This window comes from Portunus trituberculatus, chromosome 3 (assembly GCF_017591435.1).
Source record: "Portunus trituberculatus isolate SZX2019 chromosome 3, ASM1759143v1, whole genome shotgun sequence".
NCBI lineage: Eukaryota > Metazoa > Arthropoda > Malacostraca > Decapoda > Portunidae > Portunus > Portunus trituberculatus.
Window position 1 is genome coordinate 8,822,755 of NC_059257.1, and position 27,500 is coordinate 8,850,254.

The window sequence follows — 27,500 nt, forward strand, 5'->3', positions numbered from 1 at the left end:
AAGAAAACAAAACAAGATAAATTTTCTGTCTTTTTCTTCCTTATTAAGAAAACTTTTTTTTTCTTTAAGGGAAAGAGGAAAATCTTGCTATCTTTCCCCTCTATTTCCCTTTTTCTTCCATAATTCCCTCCTTTTCCCCTCATCCTGTTATCTTTTTCCCCCATTCACTGTTTTTTCATTCATTTCCCCTCATTTTCCCCATCTTTTCCCTCAACCTGTTATTTTCATTCATTTTTCCCTCACCCTGTTATCTTTCCTCTCACCCTGTCATATTTTCCCCTCACCCTGTCATCTTTTTCCCTCACACCTGTCATCTTTTCCCTCATGTTATCTTTCCCTCATCCTGTCATCTTTTCCCCTCACCCTGTCATCTTTCCCCTCACCCTGTCATCTTTTTCCCCTCACATAGTCATCTTTCCCCTCATCCTGTCATCTTTTCCCCTCACTTTTTCCTCACATAGTCACCTTTCCCCTCATCCTGTCATCTTTTCCCCTCACCCTGTCATCTTTTTCCCCTCACAGTCACCTTTCCCCTCATCCTGCCATCTTTTTTCCCCTCACATAGTCACCTTTCCCCTCATCCTGCCATCTTTTTCCCCTCACATAGTCACCTTTCCCCTCATCCTGCCATCTTTTCCCCTCACATAGTCACCTTTCCCTCATCCTGCCATCTTTTCTCACCTGCCATCTTTTCCCCATCACCTTTTCATCTGTCATCTTTTCCTCCCTGTCATCTTTTTCCCCTCACTAGTCTTTTCATCCTGTCATCTTTTCCCTCACCTGCTTTTTCCCCATTCATGTCTTTTTCATTCCTTTCCCTCACCCTCCTTCCTCTTCCTTTTTTTCTTTAGTTTTTCTATCTTTTCTTTTTCCTTTCTTTTCTCCTTATTTCTTATTTTCTTCTTTTCTATTTTATTTATTTTCTTTTCCTTTCCTTTTCTTACTTTTCTTTTCTATTTTTCTTATTCTTTTCCTCACTTCCTTATTCTATTTTCATTATATTTTCCTTTTGTCTTCTTTTTTTCTTATTTTCGTATTCCTTTTTCACTTTTTCCTTTCTTTATTTACTTATTTCCTTATTCTTTTCTTAATTTTCCTATTTTCTTATTTTTTTTATCATATTTTGCTTGTTTTCTCCTTTTTTCCCTATTTTCCTATTCCTTTTTTTTTACTTTCTTTATTACTTATTTTCTTCATTTTCCCAATTTTTCATCTTTTCTTCACGTTCTTCTCTAATTTTCCTTGTTTTTCTTCTTTTTCCCCTTTTTTCCTTCTCTATTTGACTTTCCTTTCTTTTCCCTTATTTTCCTTATCTTTTTCCTTCTCTTTTCCTCTCTATCTTGGTGCACGCTGTCCAAATCACCAAAATATATTAAAAAACACACATTTCTTGCAGATTTATGGATATTTTTTTATGGCTAATCACCAATCAGCCTCTACTAATCCTGATCTTGTGAGCTGTTCCAATCACCAAATGGCAGATTTGACAGGGTGAAGGAGTTTTCTAATCACCAATCCCAGCATCTACTAATCCTGATCTTGGTGCACGCTGTTCCAATCACCAAATACATTAAAAAAACACATTTCTTTGCAGATTTATACTTATTTTAATGTGAAATGGTGAAGGGAGCCTTTCTAATCACCAATCCCAGCCTCTGCTAATCCTGATCTTGGTGCATGCTGTCCCAATCACCAAATACATTAAAAAACACATTTCTTTGCAGATTTATACTTATTTTAATGTGAAATGGTGAAGGGAGCCTTTCTAATCACCAATCCCAGCCTCTACTAATCCTGATCTTGGTGCACGTTGTTCCAATCACCAAATATATTAATAAAAGCATATTTCTTTGCAGATTTATGGATATTTGACTGCAAACTATTATTATTTATTTTTTTTTACTTGATGTTGCTCATTTATCACCAATCCCAGGCTCTACTAATCCTGATCTTGGTGCACGCTGTCCCAATCACCAAATATATTAAAAAAACACACATTTCTCAAGATTTCACTGCAAACTTTTGTCATTTTTTGGTGTGAGGTGAACAAGGAAGTCTTTCTAATCACCAATCCCAGCCTCTACTAATCCTGATCTTGGTGCACGCTGTCCCAATCACCAAATACATTGAAAAAACACAATTCCTTGCAGATTTACACATATTTTGCTGATCTTTTTACTGTGAAATGGTGAAGGGAGTCTTTCTAATCACCAATCCCAGCCTCTACTAATCCTGATCTTGGTGTACGCTGTCCCAATCACCAAATATGTAAAAAAAAAAAAAACACATTTATACATTTTTTTTTAAGAGTGAGGTGAACAAGTGGGGTCTTTTAAATCACCAGTCCCTGTACTAATCCTAATCCTGGTGAATGCTACCCCAATCACCAAGCGGGACTAGAACAGCATCACCAGGACACCAACACACACACACACACACGAACACAACCGGCGAGAAACAGAGAGGGGGCCAGGAAACAACCCTTACTCCTTATTTCTTCACCTTTTATTTGAATTCCCCGTGTGTGTGTGGGTGTCTGGCTTCCCCCGTGGGTGCAGCGAGGCCTTCCCCACCCCCCGAGACCGCAGCACCCAGGGGAGGTACACGGAGGAGCCACAGGGGGAGGAAAGATGGGGAGGAGGTGGGTTGAAAGATTTAAACCCACCGCGTCAGGGCAAGATTATCAAGATGTTGGGAGTTATTTGTTATTTACGCCCTTGTTAGTGGTTCCTTCAGCGCCTCCTTCTGCACAGCCACCCCCTGAACCTTCTCCTATTGGCAGGATCAGAGGCACTGGTGAAGGAGGAAGGATATCGGAGGAATGGTGAAAAAGGATTGGTAACTCTGCCCCTCACCTGTCAAGTTCCGAGAGGATTTGGAGTTCCTGCGAGGTCAGGTTCACCTCCTCGGTAGTTTCCATAATCTCCATGTCTAGGTCACTGGTGAGGCACTATATCCACGTGATCACGCACCAAACACTCACTCAAATAAGGCCCTCGTGTTGGGTGGGTGGGGCGAGCGAGCAGAGGCCCCCGTCATCACCCCGGCGTGGCCAGGAGCACTGTGAGGCGGCGGGCGGCGGGGAGCCATGCAGGGACGCGCCTCGTCTCCCCAGCCCCCACACACCACTTAATCAATGACTATTTACTCCTTCTCTCCCTTCACTGAGACTTTAAACTTCAATGTAACTTCAAATTTATGTACTATTTTATTATATTCCACGCTCCAGTGTCTCAGTTCATCCCGTTTTTCTCTCCTTTCTTCGTCTGTGTTCATATGAGTAATGGCAACTTTCCCTTACTTTTTTTCTCTCTCTGCATACTCTACAATGCACTTTTGCTACTTGACACATACCACAATGCCCTACACGAGAATATATCCACCTGTCTACCCATTAAATCTTCCCATTAATCCCTCCCATTAACGAGCAGCGGGTAAATAAATGAAGGGTAAGTGTGGGATGCATGTCTCGTTTCCCGGCCATCCCTGCGAAGCCATGTTGACCTTCTGAGGGTTCACGTCTGCCACTTCACTTCAAACACCAAACTCTTCACAAAACACGATGCATAATACCACAAACCCCACAAAATGCATCTCAACACCGCAAAATTAAATGAAAAAACACACACTGCAAATAAACCGGCTAAAATAATGCCCAGTGACGCTAAAAGAGAAGTTATTAGGACATTAGTCGTAATATTGTAGGAACCTTTGACCATTTTCCTGTTGGACAGCGTAGGGGAAGGACTGGATCGACAGCTCTCCCTTCGCAGTCACCTATTCTGTACACCTACGAGGCATTTCTACCCCTGGGGCGCCTCACAAGCGGGACACAAGAGAGACAGCCCTGTAAGACACACGTTTCACTTCAATCAATACTTCTGTCTATAGTTGCCATAAGAGGAAAGGTGGGTGGGGCTATTTTGGAGTAATATATGTAAAATTTGATCTATTTATACACTTTTCACGGTTCTGTGGTTATTTCTTGTATTTTTAGCTGTATAAGTGACCTGGGTGAAGATTGAGGGCTGACTGTGGGGTGTTTGCTGTATGGCTAGGCTTAATACGAGTTTTCTTAAGTAATACGTGTTAATTTGATCTATTTATACACATTTCACGTATTTCTGGGGTTATTTCTTGTATTTTTAGCTGTATAAGTGACCTGGGTGAAGATTGAGGGGTGACTGTGGGGTGTTTGCTGTATGGCTAGGCTTAATACAAGTTTTCTTAAGTAATACATCTTAAATTTGACCTTTTTTGTAGTTATTGTATTTTTTAGCTGTATAAGTGACCTGAGGCAGACTGTGGGGTGTTTGTTGTATGGCTAGGCTTAATACGAGTTTTCTGAAGTAATATGTGTTAAGTTTGATCTATTTATACACATTTCACGTATTTCTGGGGTTATTTCTTGTATTTTTAGCTGTATAAGTGACCTGGGGAGGTTTGAGGGGTGACTGTTGGTGTTTATTGAATGGCAAGATGGAATATTTGTGTTTTTTGTTAGTGTGTTTGTGTTCATTGTGTTTGTACCTTATTTTGAGGACTTATAAGGATTTGTTTATCTGTATTTGTAAGTTTGTGTTGTTTTGGGTCATTATTTAAGGCTGTGTCCCGTTTTCTATCACTGTCTAAGCTGAGGGTTAATTTCCATTGTTATTTATCTTTGCGTCTCAATTTTCTATCATCGTCATCATTATTTAAGTTAATCTGGCTGTTTTTTATCAATTTTTATCATTAATTTAGTGTTTTATCTCATTTTCTTATCTTTATTTAAGTTATCATAAATTTTGTCATTTTTTTTTATTTTAATGCATCAATTTTTATCATTATTTGTCTCTGTGTCTCCATTTTTATCTCTGTTTATCAATTTCTTATCCTTATCTCATTTTCTTCATTTTCTATCAATGTTTATCTTGTCTCCATTTTCTATCATTATCTCGTCTCAATTTTTATCATTTTATTTATTTTCGTGTCTCAATTCTTATCTTTTATTCAATTCCTCGTCTCAGTTTTTAGTATTTATCTCATTTTCTCCATTTTCTATCATTATTTATCTCCTCGTCTCCATTTTCTATCAATATTTATCTCCGTCTCCATTTTCTATCAATATTTATTTCCTCGTCTCCATTTTCTATCATTATTTTATCTCAGTGTATCAGTTTTTATAATTATTTGTTATTTCCTATCTTTATTTAACTTATTTGAATTTCCTTATCTTTATTTTAAGTTAACGTGTCAATTTCCATCATTTTCCAATACTATTTAAGTCTATCCTTCTATTTTCATCATTAATTTATCCTAGTCTCCATTTTTTATGTTTGTTTAAGTTAGCGTCAAAAATTTCCCATCAGTATTTAAGTTAATGTACAAATTTTTATTACTATTAGTCTAAAGGTATCAATTTTTCACACCAACACACACCCAAACACTCAAATGCCCCCAAACACACCAAAACGCACACCCGTACACCCCAAAACACTCCAAAACACCCTCAAACACACCCAGACACCACAAACACAGTCAAACACACTCAGACATCCCAAAACATCCTTAAACACAACCAAAACACACCAAAACACACACAAAACACCCCTAAACACACCCAAACACGTCCAAACACAACCAAACACACCTAAATACCCCCAAACACACCCAAACACACCTCAAACACCCTAAAACACACCAAAACACCACAAACACACCCAAAACACCACAAACACACCCAAACACACCTCAAACACAAACACAACTAAAACACCACAAAACATACTAAAACACCACAAAACACACCCAAACACACCCAAACACACTGTAACATCACAAAACACACCAAAACACCCTAAACACACCAAAACACACTCACACACCTCCCAAACACCACATATCACCCCTTCTCACCCCTTTCCCCTCTCCCCAGCAGGGTGTATGGCATGGGGCGTGTAAGTGAGGGGAAGGTGAAGGGGAAGGCCACAGAGGAGGAATTTGAGGTGCTGGACGTGAGAGGAACAGCTGCGGACACCATGAGCTGGCTACACAGATTCCTCCATGACCTCACCAGGGAGCCGGTCACCAAGCAGGTCGCTGTCGGGGGCGTGTCCGGATGGTGAGATGGCTGGTTTGTTTTGTTTTCGTTTTTATTTTTGTCTTGTTTTATCGAGTTTTTTTTTTTTTTTCATGTATTCAAACACCCAAATACTCACAAACACCCAAAAAAACACCCAAACATCAACGTAGACACTGCCAAACACACCCAAACGCCTCCACACACTGCCAAACACACTCAAACACTGCCAAACACATTCAAACACTGCCAAACACACTCAAACACTGCCAAACACACTCAAACACCCCCAAACATTCATCTAGATACCCCCAAACACTCTCAAACACATCCAAACACACATAAACACCTCCAAACACACACCCAAACACACATAAACACTTCCACACACTTACAAACATACCCAAACACCTCCAAACACACACACAAACACACCCAAGCACACACAAACACCTCCAGTACTTCAGTTTTCCCTTTCTGTTTTCCTTCCTATTTTCCTCCTTTTCTCCTCACCAGTACATCAATTTTTCTTTATTTTCCTCCTTTTCTCTTCAGTGTACTTCTATTTTTCTCCTTTTCCCTCTTTTTTCCTCCACCAGTACTTCAATTTTCCCCTTCTATTTTCCTCCTTTTCCCCTCTCCAGTACTTGAATTTTCTCTATTTTCCTTCTTTTCCCTATTTTTCCTCCACCAGTACTTCAATTTCCCCTCTTTATTTTCCTTTTCCCTCAGTTTTTCCATTTTTATTTTTTGCCCTTTTTTCCCTACAGGGTGGTGGGTTACTTGTCTATGAAAGTGGGCAAGGTGGCGGCGACGGTGGTGGGTGGCAGCTTGTTGGTGATGCAGCTCGCCGCACACAAGGGATACATCAAGGTGAGGGGAGGGGAGAGGGGAGGGGAGGGGAGGGGAGGTCTCTATGTTATCTAAGAGTCTCCCTAAATTACCCATAAGTCTCAAATTTACCTATAAGTCTCTCAAATTTACCCATAAGTCTCAAATTTACCCATAAGTCTCAAATTTACCTATAAGTCTCTGAAAATTACCCATAAGTCTGAAAATTACCTATAAGTCTCAAATTTACCCATAAGTCTCAAATTTACCCATAAGTCTGAAAATTACCCATAAGTATCAAATTTACCCATAAGTGTCTCAAAATTACCCACAACTCTCAAAATTACCCACAAGTCTCTCAAAATTACCCACAAGTCTCAAAATTACCCACAAGTCTCAAAATGACCCACAAGTCTCTCAAAATTACCCACAAGTCTCAAAATGACCCACAAGTCTCAAAATTAGCCTTAAGTCTCAAATTTACCCATAAGTCTCTCAAATTTACCCACAAGTCTCTCAAAATTACCCACAAGTCTCTCAAAATTACCCACAAGTCTCTCAAAATTACCCACAAGTCTCAAAATTACCCACAAGTCCCTTCCAAGCTACCCACAATGCACTGGGTGACTTTCCTGGTTTCCCCCGTCAGGTGGACTGGAACCGGGTGAACCGTGACTTGGAGAGCAACGCCAGGAAGCTGCGGAGAGAGGTGGAGTCGAATGTCAACCCGAGAGTGGCGGATGAGGTTTGTGTGGCTCCGTCCGTTCCATCCACTCCATTATCTATCTATCCACTTCAATATTAGTTTTATTTATTTATTTATTTTATTTATTTTTTTTTCATTTATTTATTATTGTTATTTTTTTCTTTTTCTTTCTTTATTATTCATTCTATTATTATTTTCATTTATTTATTTTTTTTTTTTTTTTTTCGTTGTCCATTTAGTTTTTTTTTTTTTTTTGTCTCGGTCTTAAATTTTTTCTTATTTTTCTTTTCTCTTTTCTAATCTTTCCCATTTACTCCATTATTTATTTATTTATTTTTTTTTTTTTTCCTTTTCCTAATCTGTTTCATTCATTCCATTACTTATTTATTTCCTTTTTTTTATATTTTCTTTCTTAATTTATTCCATTCTTTTCATTGTTTTTGTTTCCTTTTTTTTTCTTTCTAATTCTGTTCCATTCACTCCATTATTTATTTATTTTGTTTATTTTTTATTGTTTTTCCTTTCCTAATATTTTCCCTTCCCTTCATTTTCATTGTCATATTTTCTTTTTCTTTTCTATTTCTTTTCTAATCTTTTCCATTCACTCCATTATTATTATTTATTTATTTATTTTTTATTTTATTTTCTAATTCGTTCCATTCACTTCATTATTATTATTTATTTTCTTTCCTTGGGTTTTCTTTTTATTTTACTGCATTTTTCCTCCTTTTTTCTTTTTATTTCTTTTCTTTTTTCTTATCTTGTACTTTTCTGCCTTTTTATTCCTTTTCATTTGTTCTATAATTATTCCATTTTCTTTTTTTTTCATCTTTTCTCTAATTTTTTTTTTCACTCTTTTTGTCTAATTTTTCTGTTTCATGTCTCTTTTATTCTGTTTTCTCTTTGCTTTTCTTGCTTCTTCTATCTATTTATTCATCTCTCTCTGTTCCTTTTATTGTTTTCTTCTTTATTGCTTCTTCTTAGGAATTGGTAGGTGTGTGTGTGTGTGTGTGTGTGTGTGTATTTTGGTGTATTTATGTAAGATTATTACTTATTATTATTATTATTATTATTATCATTATTCATTTAATTACATAAGCTTCTATTTTATTATTTATTGTCTTCATTGTCGTAAAAAAAATCTTTATTTTATTTCCTCTTTATTCCTGGCAAGCTCCTCTTTTTCCCCTCCCCCTGTGTTATTATGTACGTGTTTTTCCTCTTCCTATTCCAAGTATTAGGTGTGTTTTTCCCCTTGTTTACCCTGAGTTTTGTTCCCCCCGTGTGTGTCAGTGTGGAGGGGGAGAGTAAGAGGGTCCCTGTGTTTTTCAGGCGGTGCGTTTTGCCCGCGAGAACATAGTGTTGGCCACAAGCTTTGGTGGGGGAGTGCTGTTGGGAATTGCCTCCTCCTAGAACCATTGTTAGTAAGTGTTCTCCCTCACACTCCACCTCTCACTCTCTCTCACTCTCAGCCTTGTGTTGGGAGTGCTGCTGTTGACAATGTTAGGTCAGGAATGCATGGCAGACTTTGTGGTGTCATGTTGTGGTGGGGTTTGGTAACTGTGGTGCCGTTTGGTGTGTGACTGCCCTTAGCTGTCACTAGTTTGTTCATAACTCAGCCACAGTTTCTGGTGTGTGTGAGTCCTTGACACAGCCACACTCTGCTGTGGTGGGGATGAGCAGCTGGTCACCACAGTCACTTGCCACAGATGCTGGTGTGTGTGGGACAGCTTCTAAACAATTTTAACTCAAGGAGAGCCACATCCCGCCACAACGTGCTGCCACAAAGGTGTTCGTGTGCTTGTTGTGCTGTTGTGATTGCTGGCTAAGTGTGACTGTTTGGCTGACTGACTGACTGGTTGTTTGGCTGTATGTTGGGGAGCAGTGGCATTCCAAGGCTCCCCCAGGCCTGAAGCAAAAAATGGATGATGTCAAAATTAGCGAACCTTCCAGCTCTCCTCCTTTCCCAGCTCCTCTTCCTGGCTCCTTCACTCTGACATGACGTGTGAATGAAAATATATCAAACAATCTAACCTAACCCAACCTAACCTAACTTTAATATAGGTTAGGTAAGTTTGGGTTATATTTTCATTCACACATTGCATCAGGTGAGAGTAAGGGCTGTGAAGGGGAAGCCGAGAAACGAGGACAGCTGGAGAGTTCGCTATTCTTCACATAATCCCCAGAAATGGTACGGGGGCCTCAGGATATGCGACATTTTAATTCTTTTTTTACTTATTTGTTTATTTATTTATTTATTTATTTGTATGTAGGGAAGAGGGCCAATCAAGAGCTAAAAAAAAGAAAAGATTAAATAAAAGGCATACTTCATTGCTGGCTCTACAATAAATACTCTTCTGGAACCCTTCTGCAGTATTTCACACAGCCACATTCATGAAGTTACGGCCCCAGGCAAATGTTTGGTGTGCCTGACTGAAAGGAACACCCTGTATGGCTGACTGTATGGCTGTCTGACTGTCTGACTGTGTATGGCTGGCTGGCTGACTGCATGATTGACTAAATGGCTTAACTGGCTGACTGTGTATGGCTGGCTGGCAGTTTGCATGGCTGACTGGCTGACTGTTTGGCTGACTATGGCTGATGTAGAATGAGAGGAAAATGGCTAATATTCTAAGCATTTTGTTTATTTGCTGTTATTATTTGTTTCTTCTTTCCTTTTCTTGATTTTGCTGTTATTTAGTTTTAGCTGTAGCAGGGTAACTCTCTCTCTCTCTCTCTCTCTCTCTCTCTCTCTCTCTCTCTCTCTCTCTCTCTCTCTCTCTCTCTCTCTCTCTCTCTCTCTCTCTCTAACAAAAAAATACAAAAATTCAACTTTAGTCTCCACATAATAGACACACACACAAGATAAATAAATAAATAAATGATAGTAATAATAAATAAAGAAATAAGATAAAATGAAATAAAATAAAAAATAAAGCATGAGTTACCACATAAACACACACACAAACACACACACACACAAAAAAAAAAAAATAAATAAATAATAATAATCTTAACCTAACCTAACTTAACCTTTCTTCCCCCTCCCCTCTCCACCCTAATAGGACCCACTCCAAGCCGCCGCCCGCCGCCTGGACCGCTCCCTGGAGAAGGCCGCGGACAGGCTGGACCGCACACTCAACCGGGCCGAACAACGCACTGACTCGTGGCTCGGAAAAAAGATGAATTCTGCTCGACACTTTTACCGCAGACATATTTTGGGCGACACGAGCCGGGTTAGTGTAGACGAGATGTATATGTTGAATATGTATGTTGTGGCCTTCACCGCTGGCACCATGCTGGGAGTCGGCACTGCTAAGATGCTGTAACTGGCACTGCTGGTGGTGGTGGTGGTGATGGTGATGTTTGAGGGAGTGTTTTAGTGTGTATTGGTGAGTTTTGGTGATTTGGCTGGTCTGTATGTTTTTTTTTTTTTTTTTTTTTATTTATTTTTTTTTTTTAGGAATTTTGTGTATATTAGTGGTTTTCCTTTTTTTTTTTTTTTTTTTTTTTTGGTGAAGTTTTTTGTGAGTTTTGGTGATTTGTCTGGTCTTGATGTTTTTTTTTTATTTTCTTTTTTCTTGTTTTTTATTTGTTTATTATTTTTTTTAGGGAATTTTGTGTATATTGGTGGTTTTCTTTAATTTTTTTGGCTGATCTTGTTTTTCTTTCTTTTTTTTTTTCCTTTTCTTTTTTCCCTCACTATTAATTTCCAAGTCGATAATTTTCTCACTTAATTTGTTCACAATCAATAATTTTCTTGATATTGCAGTTTTTTTTTTCCTTTCCTTGTTATTTTTATTTATTTTCTTTTATTTCAATCTCCGAGTCGATAATTTTCTCACTTGTTCACAATCGATAATTTATTTTTATTATTTTTTTTCTCCTTCCTTACTATTTTTATTTATTTTTATTTTTCCTTTTAATTTCTGATTGGATAATTTTCTCAGTGTTTTTGGTGAGTCGCGGTGAATCTGGAAGAGTTTGGTGAGAGTCGATCTTGTGTGTGTTGCCAATTTTCTCCCGTTCACTCATAAACCTGTAGTGGCGTTGGTTTGGTGAGGGAAATACTTGTACATACTTGTGCTATAAATACTACTTGTGACTTCCTCTTACTTGTTAATCAGTGAAGAGTTTGAAGATAAAGGCAGATATCTCTATTTTCTATTTTCATTTATTTATTTATTTTTTTTTTTATAGCATGTAACGAGGCAATTTTTTTTTTTTTTTTTTTTTTTTTATTTATTTATTTATTTATTTTATATTAGTTGTGACTTGAGGCAGATTCTTTTTTTTTTTTTTTTTTTTTTCATTTATTTATTTGTTCATTTATTTTATTTATTTATTTTATACCATATTTGCTTTTCATGGTTATTATTTGTACATTTTGATTATTATTTCCCATTTTTTCATCATTTTCTTTATTTTTATTATTATTTTTTATTTTTATTATTATTATTATTGATCTATTTTCCTTTATTTCTTTTTTTGTATATTTTTTATTATCATTCGCTATTTTTTATCACTTCCAGAATGCACTCTCATTTTCTTTTTCTTTTCTTTCTTTGTTTATTTATTTATTTATTTTTTTATCTATCTATTTATTTATTTATTATTATTATTTTTGTATATTTTGATTATTATTCACTATTTCTTGTCACTCCGGGGATGCAATTGTCGTTTTCTTTGTTTATTTCCTTTATCTGTGTTTGTGTTCAGTTGTGTACAATTTGACGTGAAGTGAAGTGAAGTATATGAGTAATTTCTTGTATTCTTCAATTATTTAATCTCATCAGTATAATTAGTTACCATTGTCTCCACTGACTCCACACTGGCTTGTATTCTTGTATTTATTCTCTCCACGACTGTTTTCCAAGGCCACAGAGACGACTGGCAGGGTTTTCAAGAGCGTTCTCCAGTTAAGAGTGAAGAAATCTTGTCACTCTGCCTCTAGAACCATAAAAACACCTTAAAAAACTTGTGTAAATTTAAATAAAGCGTTTTGAAATAGTGGAGATGGAGAAGAGAAGGGTTTGAGAATATAAGCCTGGTTCAGTGAGGCTCAATGGAGGACACAGGGCTTTAAGTGTGCTTGTTAGCCACTCAATGCAAGCCAGTATTACAACACCAAATATTATGCTCTGGGTGGTGACAGGGTGGTGACGATGTGGCAATAGGGACGCTAAGCTAATACCCACACACGCACACACACAGGAAAACCCAGATGAGGAAAGAACTAGTAATATCTCTCTCTCTCTCTCTCTCTCTCTCTCTCTCTCTCTCTCTCTCTCTCTCTCTCTCTCTCTCTCTCTCTCTCTCTCTAAATACATGAACACACAAACTTGCACATCCTATTATTTTAGTTGTCTTTTTTTTACAATTGTGCGGGGACTGGCATCTCAGTAGGGGTTTTTATTCAGTTTTTGTTGCCATTGGCCAGTTTTTTTTTCCTTCTCGCATGTAAAAAAAAAATGACAAAAAAATAAATAAGTAAATGGTAAAAATGAATATAAAAACCACCAAAACACTGTATTCTGAAGGGACTGCAAAATTCCTACAATACAGATTTAATACAGCAAGGACGGATGTGCCTTTATAAATTGACGGAATATTGAAATTGTTACTCCATCCCGCCCTTACCTTACCTAACCTATCCTATCCTATCCTATCCTTTACAAGTTGATGGAAATATGAAAATTGTTACTCCCCCACCTATTAACCTAACCTAACCCAGCCCAACCATCCACCCGCCCTAATTAATGTCCTGTCAGTGTGTGTGAATTGTAAATACAGGAGAGGTGGTGGCGAGGAGCAGGCTGGCCCAGGATTAGAGTAAGGGAGAGTGGAGGAGTGAGGGAAAGTTGTGAGGAAAAGGAGAGTGAGGGAGCAAGTGAAGGAAAGTAATGAGGAAGTGAAGGAGAATGACGGAGAGTGGTGATGGAGTGAAGGAAAGTGGTGAGGAAAAGGAAGATGAAGAAGAGTGGTGAGGCAGTAAAGGAGAGTGGAGTGAGAGAGTAGTGTGAGGGAGTGGTTTGAAGTGTTCCAGTAGTGTACTTAATCCTCTTAGCCATGTAATCAGTCTAGTCTGTGATTTGTTTTATACAGTAAACTTAGACAAACAAACTGTGGTGTGTTTCATTCCTTTCTACACCTGACAAACAAACTGTGGTGTGTTTCATTCCTTTCCACACCTGACAAACAAACTGTGGTGTGTTTCATTGCTTTCCACACCTGACAAACAAACTGGTGTGTTTCATTCCTTTCTACACCTGACAAACAAACTGTGGCGTGTTTCATTGCTTTCCACACCTGACAAACAAACTGTGGTGTGTTTCATTGTTTTCCACACCTGATGAATTAACTGTGATTTGTGTTATTGCTGTTTTTCTTACCTTTGTGCAATGTTTGGCCAGGTGAAGACTGCCTTGTGTTTCTTGTTCCTAGCTATTGGATGAAAACTTAATTAATTTCTTCATATCCTTGTGTAACTATTAATCTTGTTCATATTTTTATTATTTAATGAAAACTATTATTATTATTCTGCAACCTGGAAGCTGCCATTAATGCATAACTAATTCTTATATTGCTCTCTACACTGGAATATAATGTAGGATCAAAGGGTAAATTTTAATTCCTTTCAGTATTGAGATTTGTGTACCATTAGACCATTTTATTGACATTAGGAAGGGTCTATGGAGGTCAGAAGATTAATGGCCACAGTCTTCACTATCTTAACGCCCCACATGAGTTTCTGAAGCTGTATAAAATCGCCAAATAGTCACCAGAATGAATATGGAAACACATCCTGGTACTGAAGAGGTCGATACACACACTAATGTTCCTGCAACACATTAGGTAACATACATGATTTACACATGACACTTTATAAAGAAATCAAGGTGGGTATCATTGTAGATCTTTATTTTATTTTGTGTATAAATGATGAGTTATGAATTCAATACTAAAAATTGTAACAAGATAACAACATAATTAAAAAAATGACTTAGGCTATTTAAACAATGATAAGATTCACACACACACACACACACACACACACACACACACACACACAAACACTACAAATTAAAGATAGTGAACATTGCACATTATTATTGCTCTGCTGATGACCTGAGACACCACCACAACACCACTACACCCATCACAGCACCACACCACCACAGCAGGAGTCACACCAATAGCTACCAACACCATCACCAGGAACACCATGTCCTCCCTAACACTGCCACTATCTCACTCAAACACCACACACACACACTCCAATATCATCCCATTAAATAAAGAAAAGGTCATTGAGAGAGAGAGAGATAGAGAGAGAAATAAACAAGTAATCACAACCTCACCACAAACTTAACCCAACCTAACTTCACCAACCTCACCACAAACTTAACCCAACCAAAACTTCACCAAGCCACAACAAATTCTCCACTCCTCATAACACAACAAACAACACAATGATGAGGTAGGCTTATAATGGAAGACTGTCTTTATTTATTGAGATATTGAGCTGCACTTCCTCTTAACACTACAACCCTTACTGTGTGTGTGTGTGTGTGTGTGTGTGTGTGTACTTATCTCTGTGACCTTAGAAAACAGTCAAAGCAAGAGAGCATGTATGTGTGTGCGTGTGTGTGTGACCTCACAAATCCAGGGGGTCAGTGCGGCAGCCATAGGTCAGCCTGAACTTGGCATAGAGCAGGCCAGTCTGGTGCCAGTAGAAGAGTGCCACCACCACGATGAGGTGCCACAGCTGGTGAGAGGCACCCACTATGTCAAACCGACCTGGAAAGTGCACGGCTACTGGCTACTGGGGGTGGTGGTGGTGGTGGTGGTGGTGGTGATGGTGGTGGTGGTGATGGTGGTGGTGGTAATGGTGGTGGTGGTGGTGGTGGTGGTGGTGGTGGTGGTGGTGGTGGTGACTACTACTCTTATTGTTACTTGTATTACTGCACAGACAAATGATTGCTACTACTACTACTACTACTACTACTACTATTTTTTAACTTATATTACTACAAAGACTACTATTATTACTACTATGATATTTTGTACTTAAGAATCCCTCCATAACTTTATTTCTGTCATCATTATATTCAGTAAACCATAACTACTACTACTACTACTACTACTACTACTACAACTACTACTACTACTACTTTCAGATCAGCAGGTGAGATAACAATAAACTTGCTTAAATTCTTGATAAAAAGTGAAAAATTATTGTAACCTAACCTAACCTAACCTAACAATACTATTTAACCCCTTCAGTACTATGGCGCATTTCCCTATTCACTCTGGTGACTACTTGGTGACTTTCTACAGCTTCAGAAACTCATGTGGAGGATTAAAATAGTGGAGACTGTGGCCATTTATCCTCTGACCTCCATAGACCCTTCCTAATGCCAATAAAATGGTCTTATCGTACACAAATCTCAAGGTGAAAATGTGTCCCAGTACTGAAGGGGTTAATGCTGCCAGGTGAGTTAACGAGTTGGGCTTACCTGGGAAATACCTCTCAGGAATCTTGCCCAGGTACACAAACATGGCCGCCCCGCTGATGATGTACATGATGATGATGCGAGGAAGGAACACCTGTGGTAATGAGGGCAGATTATTACACTTGTCCTTTCAATACCTGTCTATTTTAATACTACATGCCTGTCTATTGTCACACCTGTTCATTTTGTACCTGTCTATTTTGTTTTGTTTTGTACCTGTCTATTTTACACCTCTATTGTAACACTTCTCTATTTTACACCTGTCTATTGTAACACCTGTCTATTTTACATGTCTATTATAACATTTGTCTATTGTTACACCTGTCTGATGTGTGTAATTCACCACGGTTGCCTGCTAGTCACCCAGTCAGTCTTCCCCATTATGGAGTGAACTCAGAGCTCATAGACCGATCTTCAGGTAGGACTGAGACCACAACACACTCCACACACCGGGACAGCGAGGCCACAACCTCTTCAGTTACATCCCGTACCTATTTACTGCTAAGTGAACAGGGGCTACACATTAAGAGGCTTGCCCATTTGCCTCGCCGCTTTCCGAGACTCGAACCCAGACCCTCTCGATTGTGAGTCGAGCGTGCTAACCACTACACTACGCGGTGTGTGTGTGTGTACCTGCACAATGCCATGTCCGAGGCCGCCATGAATGTACATCCAGTGTGCGAGCGGAAGCAGGCCAGAGATCGCCCAGCCAGTGAACAGCGCGACCCTGGTGTTGTCCCACTCTGACCCCATCAACCTGCACACATACACACACACACACACACACACACACACACACACACACACACACACACACACACACACACAGGGAGACATGAAGAGAAAGTGTACATTGATTTAGTTTTTTTAAAGTGATATACAGAGAAAGATTCGTGTTTTTCATTTGTATTTTCCATTCAAGTATATACACACACACACACACACACACACACACACACACACACACACACACACACACACACACAAATGAAAGAAAAATATATGGATTAATTTTTTTTTCAGTGATTTACAATAAAAGATTTAGTGTTTTTCATTAAATATATGGATAAATGTTGCTTTTTTTCATTTATTCATTGAGAGAGAGAGAGAGAGAGAGAGAGAGAGAGAGAGAATTAATAAGCAAAAACTGTAATGAATGTTAAAAATAGAGAAAATAAAAAAAGAGAGAGAGAGAGAGAGAGAGAGAGAGAACTATTCCTTTTAATTTAACACATACAAATAAACCAGCCTTTGAACAAGTGTTTACAAGAACACAACGAGAAGGATTAAGGGTAACTTAGAGTCCCGAGAGTGCCTTACCGAGGATTGAGGAGAAAAATCATCGCTCCGAAGAAGAGACAGCCAACCAGTGCCATGTAGGTGTTCCTTATGCTCAGGTACTGTAAGGTGCAACAACAACAACAACAATAACAACAATAATAATGATAATAATACCAGCCAGTCTTCCATTTCAATTAATTTTTTATTCCATTTAGCTTGTATTATCTGCCTCACACACACACACACACACACACACACACACACACACACACACACACACACACACACACACACACACACACAACACACACACACACACACACACACACACACACACACACACACACACACACACACACACACACATTAACTAAAGGAAATGGAACTACCAGCTTTGAAGGATAGACAGGAGAGAGGAGACCTAATAACAATGTATAAGTTAGTAAACCATATGGAAAAGATAGACAGACAAGACATGGTAACACTGACAAAGGATGGACACACACACACACACACACAAAAAGATAGACAGACAAGACATGGTAACACTGACAGAGGATGGACACACACACACACACACACAAAAGATAGACAGACAAGACATGGTAACACTGACAGAGGATGGAGATAGACGAACAAGAGGACACTCCAAGATCATGAAAAGTCAGCGTTTGAGGAACATTAAGAAGTTGAGTTTTCTACACAGGACAGTGGACATCTGGAGTGGACTGAGTGAAGAGATTGTAGCAGCAGAAAGTGTGCATAAATTTAAGAAAAGTTGGAGAAAAGTAGATATGGAGACAGGTCACTAGGAGCCCCACTAGAACCCTGTAATATACAACTAGGTAAACACACACACACACACACACACACACACACACACACACACACACACACACACACACACACAGCAGCAGCAAGGAGTGTGCATAGCTTTAAAGAGAAGTTAAACAAATGTAGATATAGAGACAGAGCCACATGAGCGTAATGCCTAGGGCCTTTAAAACTACAACTAGGCAAATACAACTAGGTAAATACACACACACACACACACACACACACACACACACTCACCTCAGGGCACCAGAAACCATAATAAATGCCGCTGAGGAAGATGGCGAGGAAGGACGCGGAAATCCCAAATATATCGTAGGAGAGCCAGCGTCGACAGGACTCCTCCGAGCGACAGTTGAGTGTGTGATAGAGCGAGGAGAGCAGCATACACACCTGAGGGCAGCACAGAGCAGCATACATACCTGAGGGCACCATATTTCAAGACATCTGCCCCAGGCTTGACTAACTGTTGTCTTTAAGGGGACTAGCAATCAAGTGGGCCTTTTTTATTTTATTTTTTCTCTATTGAGGGGAAGTGTGGAGCATTGAGGGGAAGTGTGGAGCATTGAGGAAGTGTGGAGCATTGAGGGGAAGTGTGGAGCATTGAGGGAAAGTGTGGAGCATTGAGGGAAAGTGTGGAGCATTGAGGGAAAGTGTGGAGCATTGAGGGAAAGTGTGGAGCATTGAGGGGAAGTGTGGAGCATTGAGGGGAAGTGTGGAGCATTGAGGGAAGTGTGGAGCATTGAGGGAAGTGGAGCATTGAGGAAAGTGTGGAGCATTGAGGAAAGTGTGGAGCATTGAGGGGAAGTGTGGAGCATTGAGGGAAGTGTGGAGCATTGAGGGGAAGTGTGGAGCATTGAGGGAAGTGGGCAGCTGTCAAGAGTGATATTTTTTTTAGTTTTCAATCTTAAACTAAGCAATAACCAAAAACTCACCACACACACACACACACAACCACAATATTTCACCACACACTCACCACACACACACTGACCACAAAATCTCACCAGTACAGTTCCTTAGTCACCACAATCTCACCACACAAATATTAACCACACTAATTTATGAGCAAAGTTTTCTGCCAGTCACCACATCACCACATCACCACATACAATCACAGAATCTCACAAGTACACCTGCCAAGTCACCACAATATTATACCTCCCAAACACACACCAATACACCACCACCACAGGCTCACCATGAAGGATACTAGGACGAAGGCCACCACCAGCGCGTCATGGCGAGTGCCCCGGTATTGGTGAAACACAAACACCACGTCGTACACCAGCAGGCCGAGAAACACCAGGAAGCCAGCCAGGTGAGACCACACATTCAGGGTCTCATTGTTCCAGGAGAAGAGACTATTGGTGAAGATAAGCACCATTAGTAGGGGGCAGGGTAAGAACCATTAGTATGGGGGTAAGAACCATAACTAGAGAGGGCAGGAACCATTAACTCTTTAAGCACCATGATTCATTTCTATATTCATTCTGGTGACTATTTGGTGATTTGATACAGCTTCAGAAACTCATGTGGGGGATTAAAATAGTGAAGACTGTGGCCATTAATCTTCTGACCTCCATAGATCCTTCCTAATGTCAATAAAATGGTCTAATGGTACACAAATCTCAAGGAAAAAATGTGTCCCATTATTGAAGGGGTTAAAATAGTGAAGACTGTGGCCATTAATCTTCTGACCTCCATAGACTTTTCCTAATGTCAATAAAAGGGTCTAATGGTACACAAATCTCAAGGAAAAAATGTGTCCCAGTACTGAAGGGCTCCAACACACAGGACACTAACACAGACCCTAATATTTCACCACAAGACACCATCACTAACTAACAAGAGCCTAAAATTTAGTGTTGCAAATCATAATGTGTTTCAGAGTGCCACTTAAACATAGAACACCAACACTATGGCACTGTTTATCTTCTGAAGTACTGGGACACATTTTTACCTTGAGATTTGTGTACTATTAGACCATTTTATTGACATTAGGAAGGGTCTATGGAGGTCAGAAGATTAATGGCCACAGTTTTCACTATTTTAACCCCTTCAGCACTGGGACACATTTTTACTTTGAGATTTGTGTACTATTAGATCATTTTATTGACATTAGGAAGGGTCTATGAAGGTCAAAAGATTAATGGCCATAGTTTTCACTATTTTAACCACTTCAGCACTGGGACACATTTTTACCTTGAAGATCTGGGTACCATTAGACCATTTTATTGACATTAGGAAGGGTCTATGGAGGTCAAAGATTAATAGCCACAGTTTTCACTATTTTAATCCCCCACATGAGTTTCTGAAGCTGTATAAAATCACTAAATAGTCACCAGAATTGATATAAAAATGTGTCTTGGTACTGAAGGGGTCAAACACACAGGGCACCAAAACAGCCCTAATATTTCACCACAGAGCACCAACACAGCCCAGTATTTCACCACAGGACACCAGGAAGACCCCAATATTTCACCACGGCACCAACACAGCCCAATATTTCACCACAGGGCACCAATCAGCCCCTAATGTTTACCTTCTGAAGCACTGCAGGGTGGAGAGGTTGGCACGGTATCCCTTAATGATGTAGGGGTTGGTCCTGAGGTAGGGCGGGGCTTGGTGGAAGGACACAGTGGATCGGTGGTGATTCTTCCGCCGCTGCTGACACATCCTGCTGGCAATGCACCCTGAGAAGAGACAAGATAGTGCCATAAGTGTGCCAGGAGTGCCAAGTGACTAACCTAACTTAACCTCTTAGCCAAACATCCTTCTGGCACTACCTGTGATAATAGGAGAGTGCCAAAGAGTGCCAAGAGATGAAACAGTGCCAAAAGTGTGTCAGAAGTGCCAAGTGATTAACCTGACAACCTAATCTAACCAAACTGCCACAAGATGAAACAGTGCCAAGTGTGTCAAAAGAGTGCCAAGTAACTTAACCTACCCTAACCTAACCAAACATCCTGCTGGCACTACTTCTTTGATGAGAGAGAGAGGAACCAAAGAGTGCCGTGAGATGAGACACTGCCAGGAGAGTGCCAAGTAGCTAACCTAACCTAACCTAAACACACATCCTGCTGGCATTACCTTTGAGAGGAATCCCAATAATGCAAAAAAATGTCGACAGTGTCAAGACAGTGCCAAAACAGTGCCAGGTGACTCTAACCTAACCACACGTCATGCTGGCACTACAAAAGGTGATGAGGTGAGAAAAACCAGTGAGTGCCAATAGTGCCAAGTGTCAAAACAGTGCAAAGAGTGCCAATAAGGTGCCAAAACAGTGCCAAGTAAGTAACCTAACCGAACCACACATCCTGCTGGCACTACTTCTGTGATGAGAGGCGAAAGGAACCAGTGAGTGCCAATGAAGTACTAAGAGTGCCAAGTGTCAAATTAGTGCCAAGAGTGCAAAAAAAAGTCCCAATACAGTGCCAACAGTGACAAATAAATGCTAGAACAGTGCCAGTAGACTACCAATAGAGTGCCAATAGGGCAAGAGAGTACCAACAGTGCCAATAGAATACAAAGAGAGTGCCAATAGTGCCAAAACAGTGCCAGATGACCTTAACCTAACCATAAAGTGTCCTAGAGTGCCGTGCTACACCTGCGACCAGAGGAACCAGAGTGCCAAGATAGTGCCAAGATAGTGCCAAGCCTAAAGAGTCCCAAAGTGCCAAAGTTCAGGTGTTTTATTGTTTTATTGCTGTTTTTCTTGTTTTTTCATTTTTTCTTTCTATCTTATCTTATCTGTGTGTGTGTGTGTGTGTGTGTGTGTGTGTGTGTGTGTGTGTGTGTGTGTGTGTGTGTGTGTGTGTGTTATCTTGATAGCTCACCACTTCTCACCACTTCACCAAGATCATTGACTTTTACAGATGCTGGTGATTGTTTTGTTGTTGTTTTTATTGTTTTCTTTCTTTTCTTCTTTTTTTCCTGATTTTTCTTTCTATTTATGTTTTCTTCTATTTTTTCTATTTTTCTTTGTTTTTTTTTCCACTTTTCTTTTCATTTTCTTGTTTCTTTTTTCTTTCTATTTTTGTTTGTTTCTTACTTTTCTTGTTCTTTTTTTTTTTCTTTTCTATTTACATGTTTATCCTCACCTATTCTCTCTCCTTCCTTCCTTCCTTCATCCTATTTTACACACACTCACCAAATTATCAACATTTCTCCAATTTCCCACACCTGCAATTCACCAAATCACAGGTAAAATAAATAAATAAATAAATAAACACTCTCCCCTTATTTTATCCATAAATGTTCTCACATCCATTAAATTATCACCATTTTCTAACTTCCCCACGACCATTAGTCACCAATCACAGGTAAAAAATGAAGTAAAAACGAAATAAAATGCCTTCATCTTTCATTTTCTCCATTATTCGTTCACCAATCCTTTGTTCCCCACACTCACCACAAGTCACCAATCCACTTCACCATTTGCCACCATCCCACACACCTACAGGTCACCAAAACCAGGTAAAAAAAAGGAGAAAGTGATAGCAATACACACCTGTCTTTCTTCCTACCTTCCTGCCTTGCTACTGTCAAATGCCGAGTGAGAGAGAGAGAGAGAGAGAGAGAGAGGCTGGGGGAGGCTTGGAGAGGGGAGGGATGGAGAGGGAAGGGAGAAGGGTGGAAGAGGAAGGAAGAGAAGGGTTGGGGATGAGAGGGAGAAGGGGAGAGAGGCTGGGAGAAGATAGGAGGGTAGGGGAGAGGCTGGGAGAGGAGAGAGTGTCTGGGAGAGAAGATGGGAGAGGTTGGGAGATACAAGGGAGAGGCTGGGAGAGAGAAGAGAGTTTATGGTGCTAAATTTACATAATGAGGAAATTTCATGATAATCCGTAGTAACGAGAGAGAGAGAGAGAGAGAGAGAGAGAGAACAGAACACCAATATCTCATAAAATAACTCAATAAATGTCTAATTAAAAAGTCATTGTTTTATTTTATTTTATTTATTTTTTTAACTGTATATTGCTTGATCAATACATAAGGAGATGGTGGATTTGTGACCCCGTTGCTAAGAGGGTAAACACGAGAAGGGGCGAGAGGTGAAAGATTTTATTGAGATGCGATTATGTTTACTAGACTTAAAAACAACAACAATTATAATAACAACAATAACAACAACTTTCTTCTCTCTCTCTCTCTCTCTCTCTCTCTCATCTTGTTTTACTTTATTTCTTGCTTTCAACTCTTTAATTACTCTCGTTCATGATTCCCCCGTTCTCTCTCTCTCTCTCTCTCTCTCTCTCTCTCTCTCTCTGTGTGTGTGTGTGTGTGTGTGTCCTTATCTCTGTATCTCTTCATCATCAGCAGGAGTTCACCAGAGGCGTCCCGTGACCTCACTGTTTGTGTTCATGTCACGCTGAGAAAACATAAAAGAAATGATAAAGAATGGCGAATCTCTCTCTCTCTCTCTCTCTCTCTCTCTCTCTCTCTTTCCTCTTATTCATCAGTTTGAAGCTCTCGTCAGATTAACTGTTTCCTAATGACTGTTTTCTATAGTCTCTCTGTATTAACTTCCCACAATGTTGTCTAGACTCTTATTTCATTGACTTTCCTTTTCCCAGATGCGTCTAAATTCGTATTGTGTAAAATGAAAGGGAGGGATCTGTGTTTGGTCGTGTTAAGGATGGAATGTGTAAGGATGAAATGAATGTAAGGAGAGTGGCGGAGTGTCAGTGAGGGAATGAAGAGATACGTTCATTGATTGGTTTGTAGGATTCCTTTATCTCTGTGTCCGGTTCACAAGTCATGGTGGCTTATCTTTGCTGTAACGTGTGTGTGTGTGTGTGTGTGTGTGCTTGTTAGTGCATGAGGAATGCTTCTTACCACCTCAACGCACTTGAAGACAACACACACACACACACACACAGGGACAAGGGCGAGGGCCTGGTGGCCCACAGCCCTGGGCGGTGACAGCCAATCCCCCTAAGGGCGGGGCGGGCGGGGTGGGGCTGGGGGTCCCGGCAACACGCCCTGAGGCTGGCGCCCACACGCCCCTGGGTGCCAGGCAGTGAGCAGCGCCCTGTCCGCCGCCTGTCGCCGCAGCGCCCTGGCCGCGGCCTGGAATGTTGTACAGCGAGGCGGAGCACATGGCGCGAAGACTTGTGCAAACGTTCACTCAGGGGCGGTGTGTGGCGGCGGCCCCGGGCCACGCAGCGCCCCGCCAGCCAGGCCTGGCCACCTGCCTGGCAGCTGGTGCCGCTGGCCAGGCAGCACAGGTGTGGGCGCCAGCACGCCAGCACGCCAGCACGCTCCGCCCCCACACACCACTCTGGAAAGTGTTGACGAAAGCCAGAGAAACAGTAAAAACTGGCCTGAGTCTCGGCCGCTATAGACGCTGGGAGTTATCGATCCCTCGGCGGCGAGCGGCGGCAGGTGGCGCGGCGGGCGGCCGCTGATCCAGCTGGAAGGGATCGAGGCGGCCGCCAGCTGCCACCAGGGAGGGTTGGGAGGCCGCTGAGAGCATTCTGCGCCGCCGCCGTGATGTCCCGCGGGCCGGCGCCAGGCGGACACTGTGGCCAGGCGCTGATCGCGGCAGGTGTTCCGCTCCTGTAAATACCTGGCTCAGTGGCTGAGTGGTGAGGCGGAGTGGCGGCGCGGACGTGAGGTGCTGCGGTGCTGCGTGACTGTCCGTGCGCCGCGGGGCCACACAGGACTATGAGTGTGCTAACGGCTGACCTGGCCAACAAGAAACCCGTCATGAGGACTGCCAAGTCCAGGAAGGACGTGCCCACCTACGACACGCGTAAGTACCGACACCACCAACACCAACACCAACACCACCAGCAGGGACACCCGCGTCTGTCTGTCTGTATGTCTCAGCGCGCCACCCCAAACGTCAAACACAACCTGTCACAACATACCCCTCACCCCTCGCCCCGCCCCTCCTGCCCCGCCCGCCCCACCCCGCCCCATGACCTGCAGCACAACAAAGGGCGCCTCGGAATGCCATGGCACCAGACTCAGGCGTGGCTGTGGGTCAGGCAGAGGTGGCTGTTGTTGTTGTTGTTGTTGTTGTTGTTGTTGTTGTTGTGTGGGAGGAAGAGGAGGAAAAGTCATTCATGATAAAAGGTGACTAATGGAAAAGTCCCTCTCTCTCTCTCTCTCTCTCTCTCTCTCTCTCTCTCTCTCTCTCTCTCTCTCTCTCTCTCTCTCTCTCTCTCTCTCTCTCTCTCTCTCTCTCTCTCTCTTATCGACAAAGAGAGGAGAAGCAGAGCAAGTAAAAATTCCTCTTCCTCTTCTTGTCTTCTTGATAAGATGACTCACACCGAGAAGACAAGAGGAGACATGACTGCCTCCTCTTCTTCCTCTTCCTCTTCCTCTTTCTTCTTATTTCCCTTCCTCCTCTTCCTCTTACTGTTCTCTTTGTTTTTCGTTTTTTTAGTCCTCTTGGTCTTCTTCCTCTTTCTCTTCCTCTTCGCTTTCTTTCTTTTGTTTCTCTTCCTCTTCTTTCTTTTTCCTCTTTTTTTCTTCACGTTCAAGGAAAAGTGACTCTATTGTTTTCTTTCATTGTTTTCCTTTGTTTAGTCGAGGGAAATTCAACTCATTCTCTCTCTCTCTCTCTCTCTCTCTCTCTCTCTCTCTCTCTCTCTCTCTCTCTCTCTCTCTCTCTCTCTGACAACAAAATAAACAAGTAAAGAAACATTGCACCTTTAGTGACGTCAGAGAGAGAGAGAGAGAGAGAGAGAGAGAGAGAGAGAGAGAGAGAGAGAGAGTCAAAATTTATATAGTGTATGTCTGTATGTGTGTATGGTGAATTTGTATGTATAATAAAAGATCGTGAGTCGTGATTCGTGAGTCGTGATTCGTGAGTCGTGATTCGTGAGTCGTGCGTGAGTCATTGGTGAGTCACCTGAGGCCAGTGTTGTGTGCGGGTGTCAGGACAACCAGGAGCCCACACCTGTGTTTGTTAGTATGTGTGACTGTGCATACCTGTGTGTGTGTGTGTGTGTGTGTGTGTGTGTGTGTGTGTGTGTCGGCATACCTGTGTGAATATTTAATTGTCTGGAGGGAGACGCTGGTGGTTACCTGTGTGTGTGTGTGTGTGTGTGTGTGGTGTGTGTGTGTGTGTGTGTGTGTGTGTGTTTTGCCCTTCAGTTTGTTTGTCTCTATCTTTCTCTCTCCATCCTTCCCTCCCCTCCTCTCTCTCTCTCTCTCTCTCTCTCTGCTGATTCAGTTTTTCCTTTCTTTCCTTCCTTCTTTCTTTTTTCCTCCTCTTTTTTTCTTTCTTCCATCTCTCCTTCCTTTCCTCATTTTTCCATTTCATTTCTTCCCTTCCTTCCTTCCTTCCTTCCTTCCTTCCTTCTTTCTCTTCCCTTCCTCTCTCTTTCCTTCCTCCTCCTCCTCCTCCTCCTCCTCCTCCTCCTCCTCCTCCTCCTCCTCCTCCTCCTCCTCCTCCTCCCCTCTCTCCTTTATATCAGTTGTTAATCTTCTTCCCTCTCTCTCTTCCCCTCTTTTATTTCCCCTTTCCCTTCCCATAGGTTCTATTTTTAATGCTTGGAGGAGGAGGAGGAGGAGGAGGAGGAGGAGGAGGAAAAAAAAAAAAACTCACAGCAGCAGATATGTAGGTCCTTTGAAAACTGTTAGGTAAAGAGGAGGAGGAGGAGGAGGAGGAGGAGGAGGAGGAGGAGGAGGAGGAGGAGGAGGAGGAGGAGGAGGAGGAGGAGGAGGAGGAGGAGGATATTACACTGATGACCAAACTATGCTAACCTACTGACCTCGACTTCAGGTGAGGTGAGGGGGGAGGGGAAAGTGAGGGGAGAGGGAAGGAGGGGATAAATGAGGGCAAGAGAAAGGAAGGCAGATAGATAGATAGATAGAGAGAGAGAGAGAGAGAGAGAGAGAGAGAGAGAGAGAGAGAGAGAGTGTATTGTGTTACCTCTCTCTCTACAACATAATTCTCTCACCTAAAGTGCTCTCTCTCTCTCTCTCTCTCTCTCTCTCTCTCTCTCTCTCTCTCTCTCTCTCTCTCTCCCCTCATTTTCCTTCCTTCCTCTTATCCTCCTCTACTTCCCTCCCTTTATCCTCCTCTCCCTCTCCTCTTTTCTTCCCCTCATCTTCCCCTCCCCTCTCTCCCCTTCCTTCTCAGTATTTCATCTCCCCTCTTTTCTCTTCCTCTCTTCCTCTATCTACAACTACGTTACTCTTATCTCCCCTCCCCTCTTCCCCTCATTCCCCTCTTCCCCTCCCCCTTTCCCCTCTCCTTCCCCTTTATCGTAATCTTGACAGCGTGACATACAAAGGGATTTCCCTCTTAAAGTTT

General features: G+C 41.2%; 4 protein-coding genes across 13 annotated transcripts in view; 2 read left to right on the forward strand and 2 right to left on the reverse strand.

The window, feature by feature from the left end:
- LOC123507601 (lysine-specific demethylase 6A-like) overlaps positions 1 to 3,067 on the reverse strand; it is a 95,883-nt gene extending 92,816 nt beyond the window's left edge. For both annotated transcript variants that reach the window (XM_045260613.1, XM_045260603.1), the window contains exon 1: positions 2,856 to 3,067. In XM_045260613.1, coding sequence (XP_045116548.1) covers positions 2,856 to 2,929 — 74 coding nt within the window. In that variant the 5' untranslated portion in view covers positions 2,930 to 3,067. The remainder of the gene's footprint in view (positions 1 to 2,855) is intronic.
- Positions 3,068 to 3,713: 646 nt separating this feature from the next.
- Positions 3,714 to 11,046, forward strand: LOC123507650 (FUN14 domain-containing protein 1-like). 3 transcript variants are annotated; one of them, XM_045260728.1, is made up of 5 exons: positions 3,714 to 3,849; positions 5,918 to 6,103; positions 6,832 to 6,934; positions 7,542 to 7,637; positions 10,664 to 11,046. In XM_045260728.1, the coding sequence occupies exons 2-5, from the start codon at positions 5,931 to 5,933 to the stop codon at positions 10,925 to 10,927; spliced, it is 636 nt and encodes a 211-aa protein (XP_045116663.1). In that variant the 5' UTR covers positions 3,714 to 3,849; positions 5,918 to 5,930; the 3' UTR covers positions 10,928 to 11,046. The 3 variants fall into 3 exon arrangements, with proteins under 3 accessions (XP_045116663.1, XP_045116654.1, XP_045116670.1); XM_045260719.1 differs by having other exon boundaries at positions 3,716 to 3,908; XM_045260735.1 differs by having other exon boundaries at positions 3,716 to 3,908; positions 5,921 to 6,103.
- Positions 9,060 to 22,942, reverse strand: LOC123507621 (progestin and adipoQ receptor family member 3-like). Of its 7 annotated transcripts, none has more exons than XM_045260654.1 (9): positions 22,759 to 22,871; positions 20,775 to 20,925; positions 19,431 to 19,593; positions 18,470 to 18,622; positions 17,435 to 17,514; positions 16,748 to 16,871; positions 16,118 to 16,208; positions 13,991 to 14,042; positions 9,068 to 9,507 (listed from the first exon to the last, which is right to left on the reverse strand). In XM_045260654.1, the coding sequence occupies exons 2-9, from the start codon at positions 20,906 to 20,908 to the stop codon at positions 9,342 to 9,344; spliced, it is 963 nt and encodes a 320-aa protein (XP_045116589.1). In that variant the 5' UTR covers positions 20,909 to 20,925; positions 22,759 to 22,871; the 3' UTR covers positions 9,068 to 9,341. The 7 variants fall into 7 exon arrangements, with proteins under 7 accessions (XP_045116618.1, XP_045116589.1, XP_045116571.1 ...); XM_045260636.1 differs by having other exon boundaries at positions 9,069 to 9,507; positions 22,743 to 22,942; XM_045260646.1 differs by lacking the exon at positions 22,759 to 22,871 and adding an exon at positions 22,069 to 22,232 and having other exon boundaries at positions 9,069 to 9,507.
- Positions 22,943 to 23,654: 712 nt separating this feature from the next.
- Positions 23,655 to 27,500, forward strand: part of LOC123507642 (protein unc-119 homolog B-like) — a 16,521-nt gene continuing 12,675 nt past the window's right edge. Inside the window, exon 1 of the mRNA XM_045260707.1 lies at positions 23,655 to 24,983. Coding sequence (XP_045116642.1) covers positions 24,896 to 24,983 — 88 coding nt within the window. The 5' untranslated portion in view covers positions 23,655 to 24,895. The remainder of the gene's footprint in view (positions 24,984 to 27,500) is intronic.

What these genes read in the sequence shown, in the direction of transcription:
- LOC123507650 (XM_045260728.1), top strand. Translation starts at nt 5,931, where the DNA reads ATGGGGCGTGTAAGTGAGGGGAAGGTGAAGGGGAAGGCCACAGAGGAG. An exon ending in GTCGGGGGCGTGTCCGGATG is followed by an intron (nt 6,104 to 6,831) that starts GTGAGATGGCTG and finishes TTTTCCCTACAG; the next exon opens with GGTGGTGGGTTACTTGTCTA. An exon ending in CACACAAGGGATACATCAAG is followed by an intron (nt 6,935 to 7,541) that starts GTGAGGGGAGGG and finishes TTCCCCCGTCAG; the next exon opens with GTGGACTGGAACCGGGTGAA.
- LOC123507621 (XM_045260654.1), bottom strand. Translation starts at nt 20,908, where the DNA reads ATGTGTCAGCAGCGGCGGAAGAATCACCACCGATCCACTGTGTCCTTC. An exon ending in ACCCTGCAGTGCTTCAGAAG is followed by an intron (nt 19,594 to 20,774) that starts GTAAACATTAGG and finishes CTTCACCAATAG; the next exon opens with TCTCTTCTCCTGGAACAATG. An exon ending in TCGTCCTAGTATCCTTCATG is followed by an intron (nt 18,623 to 19,430) that starts GTGAGCCTGTGG and finishes TGCTGCCCTCAG; the next exon opens with GTGTGTATGCTGCTCTCCTC.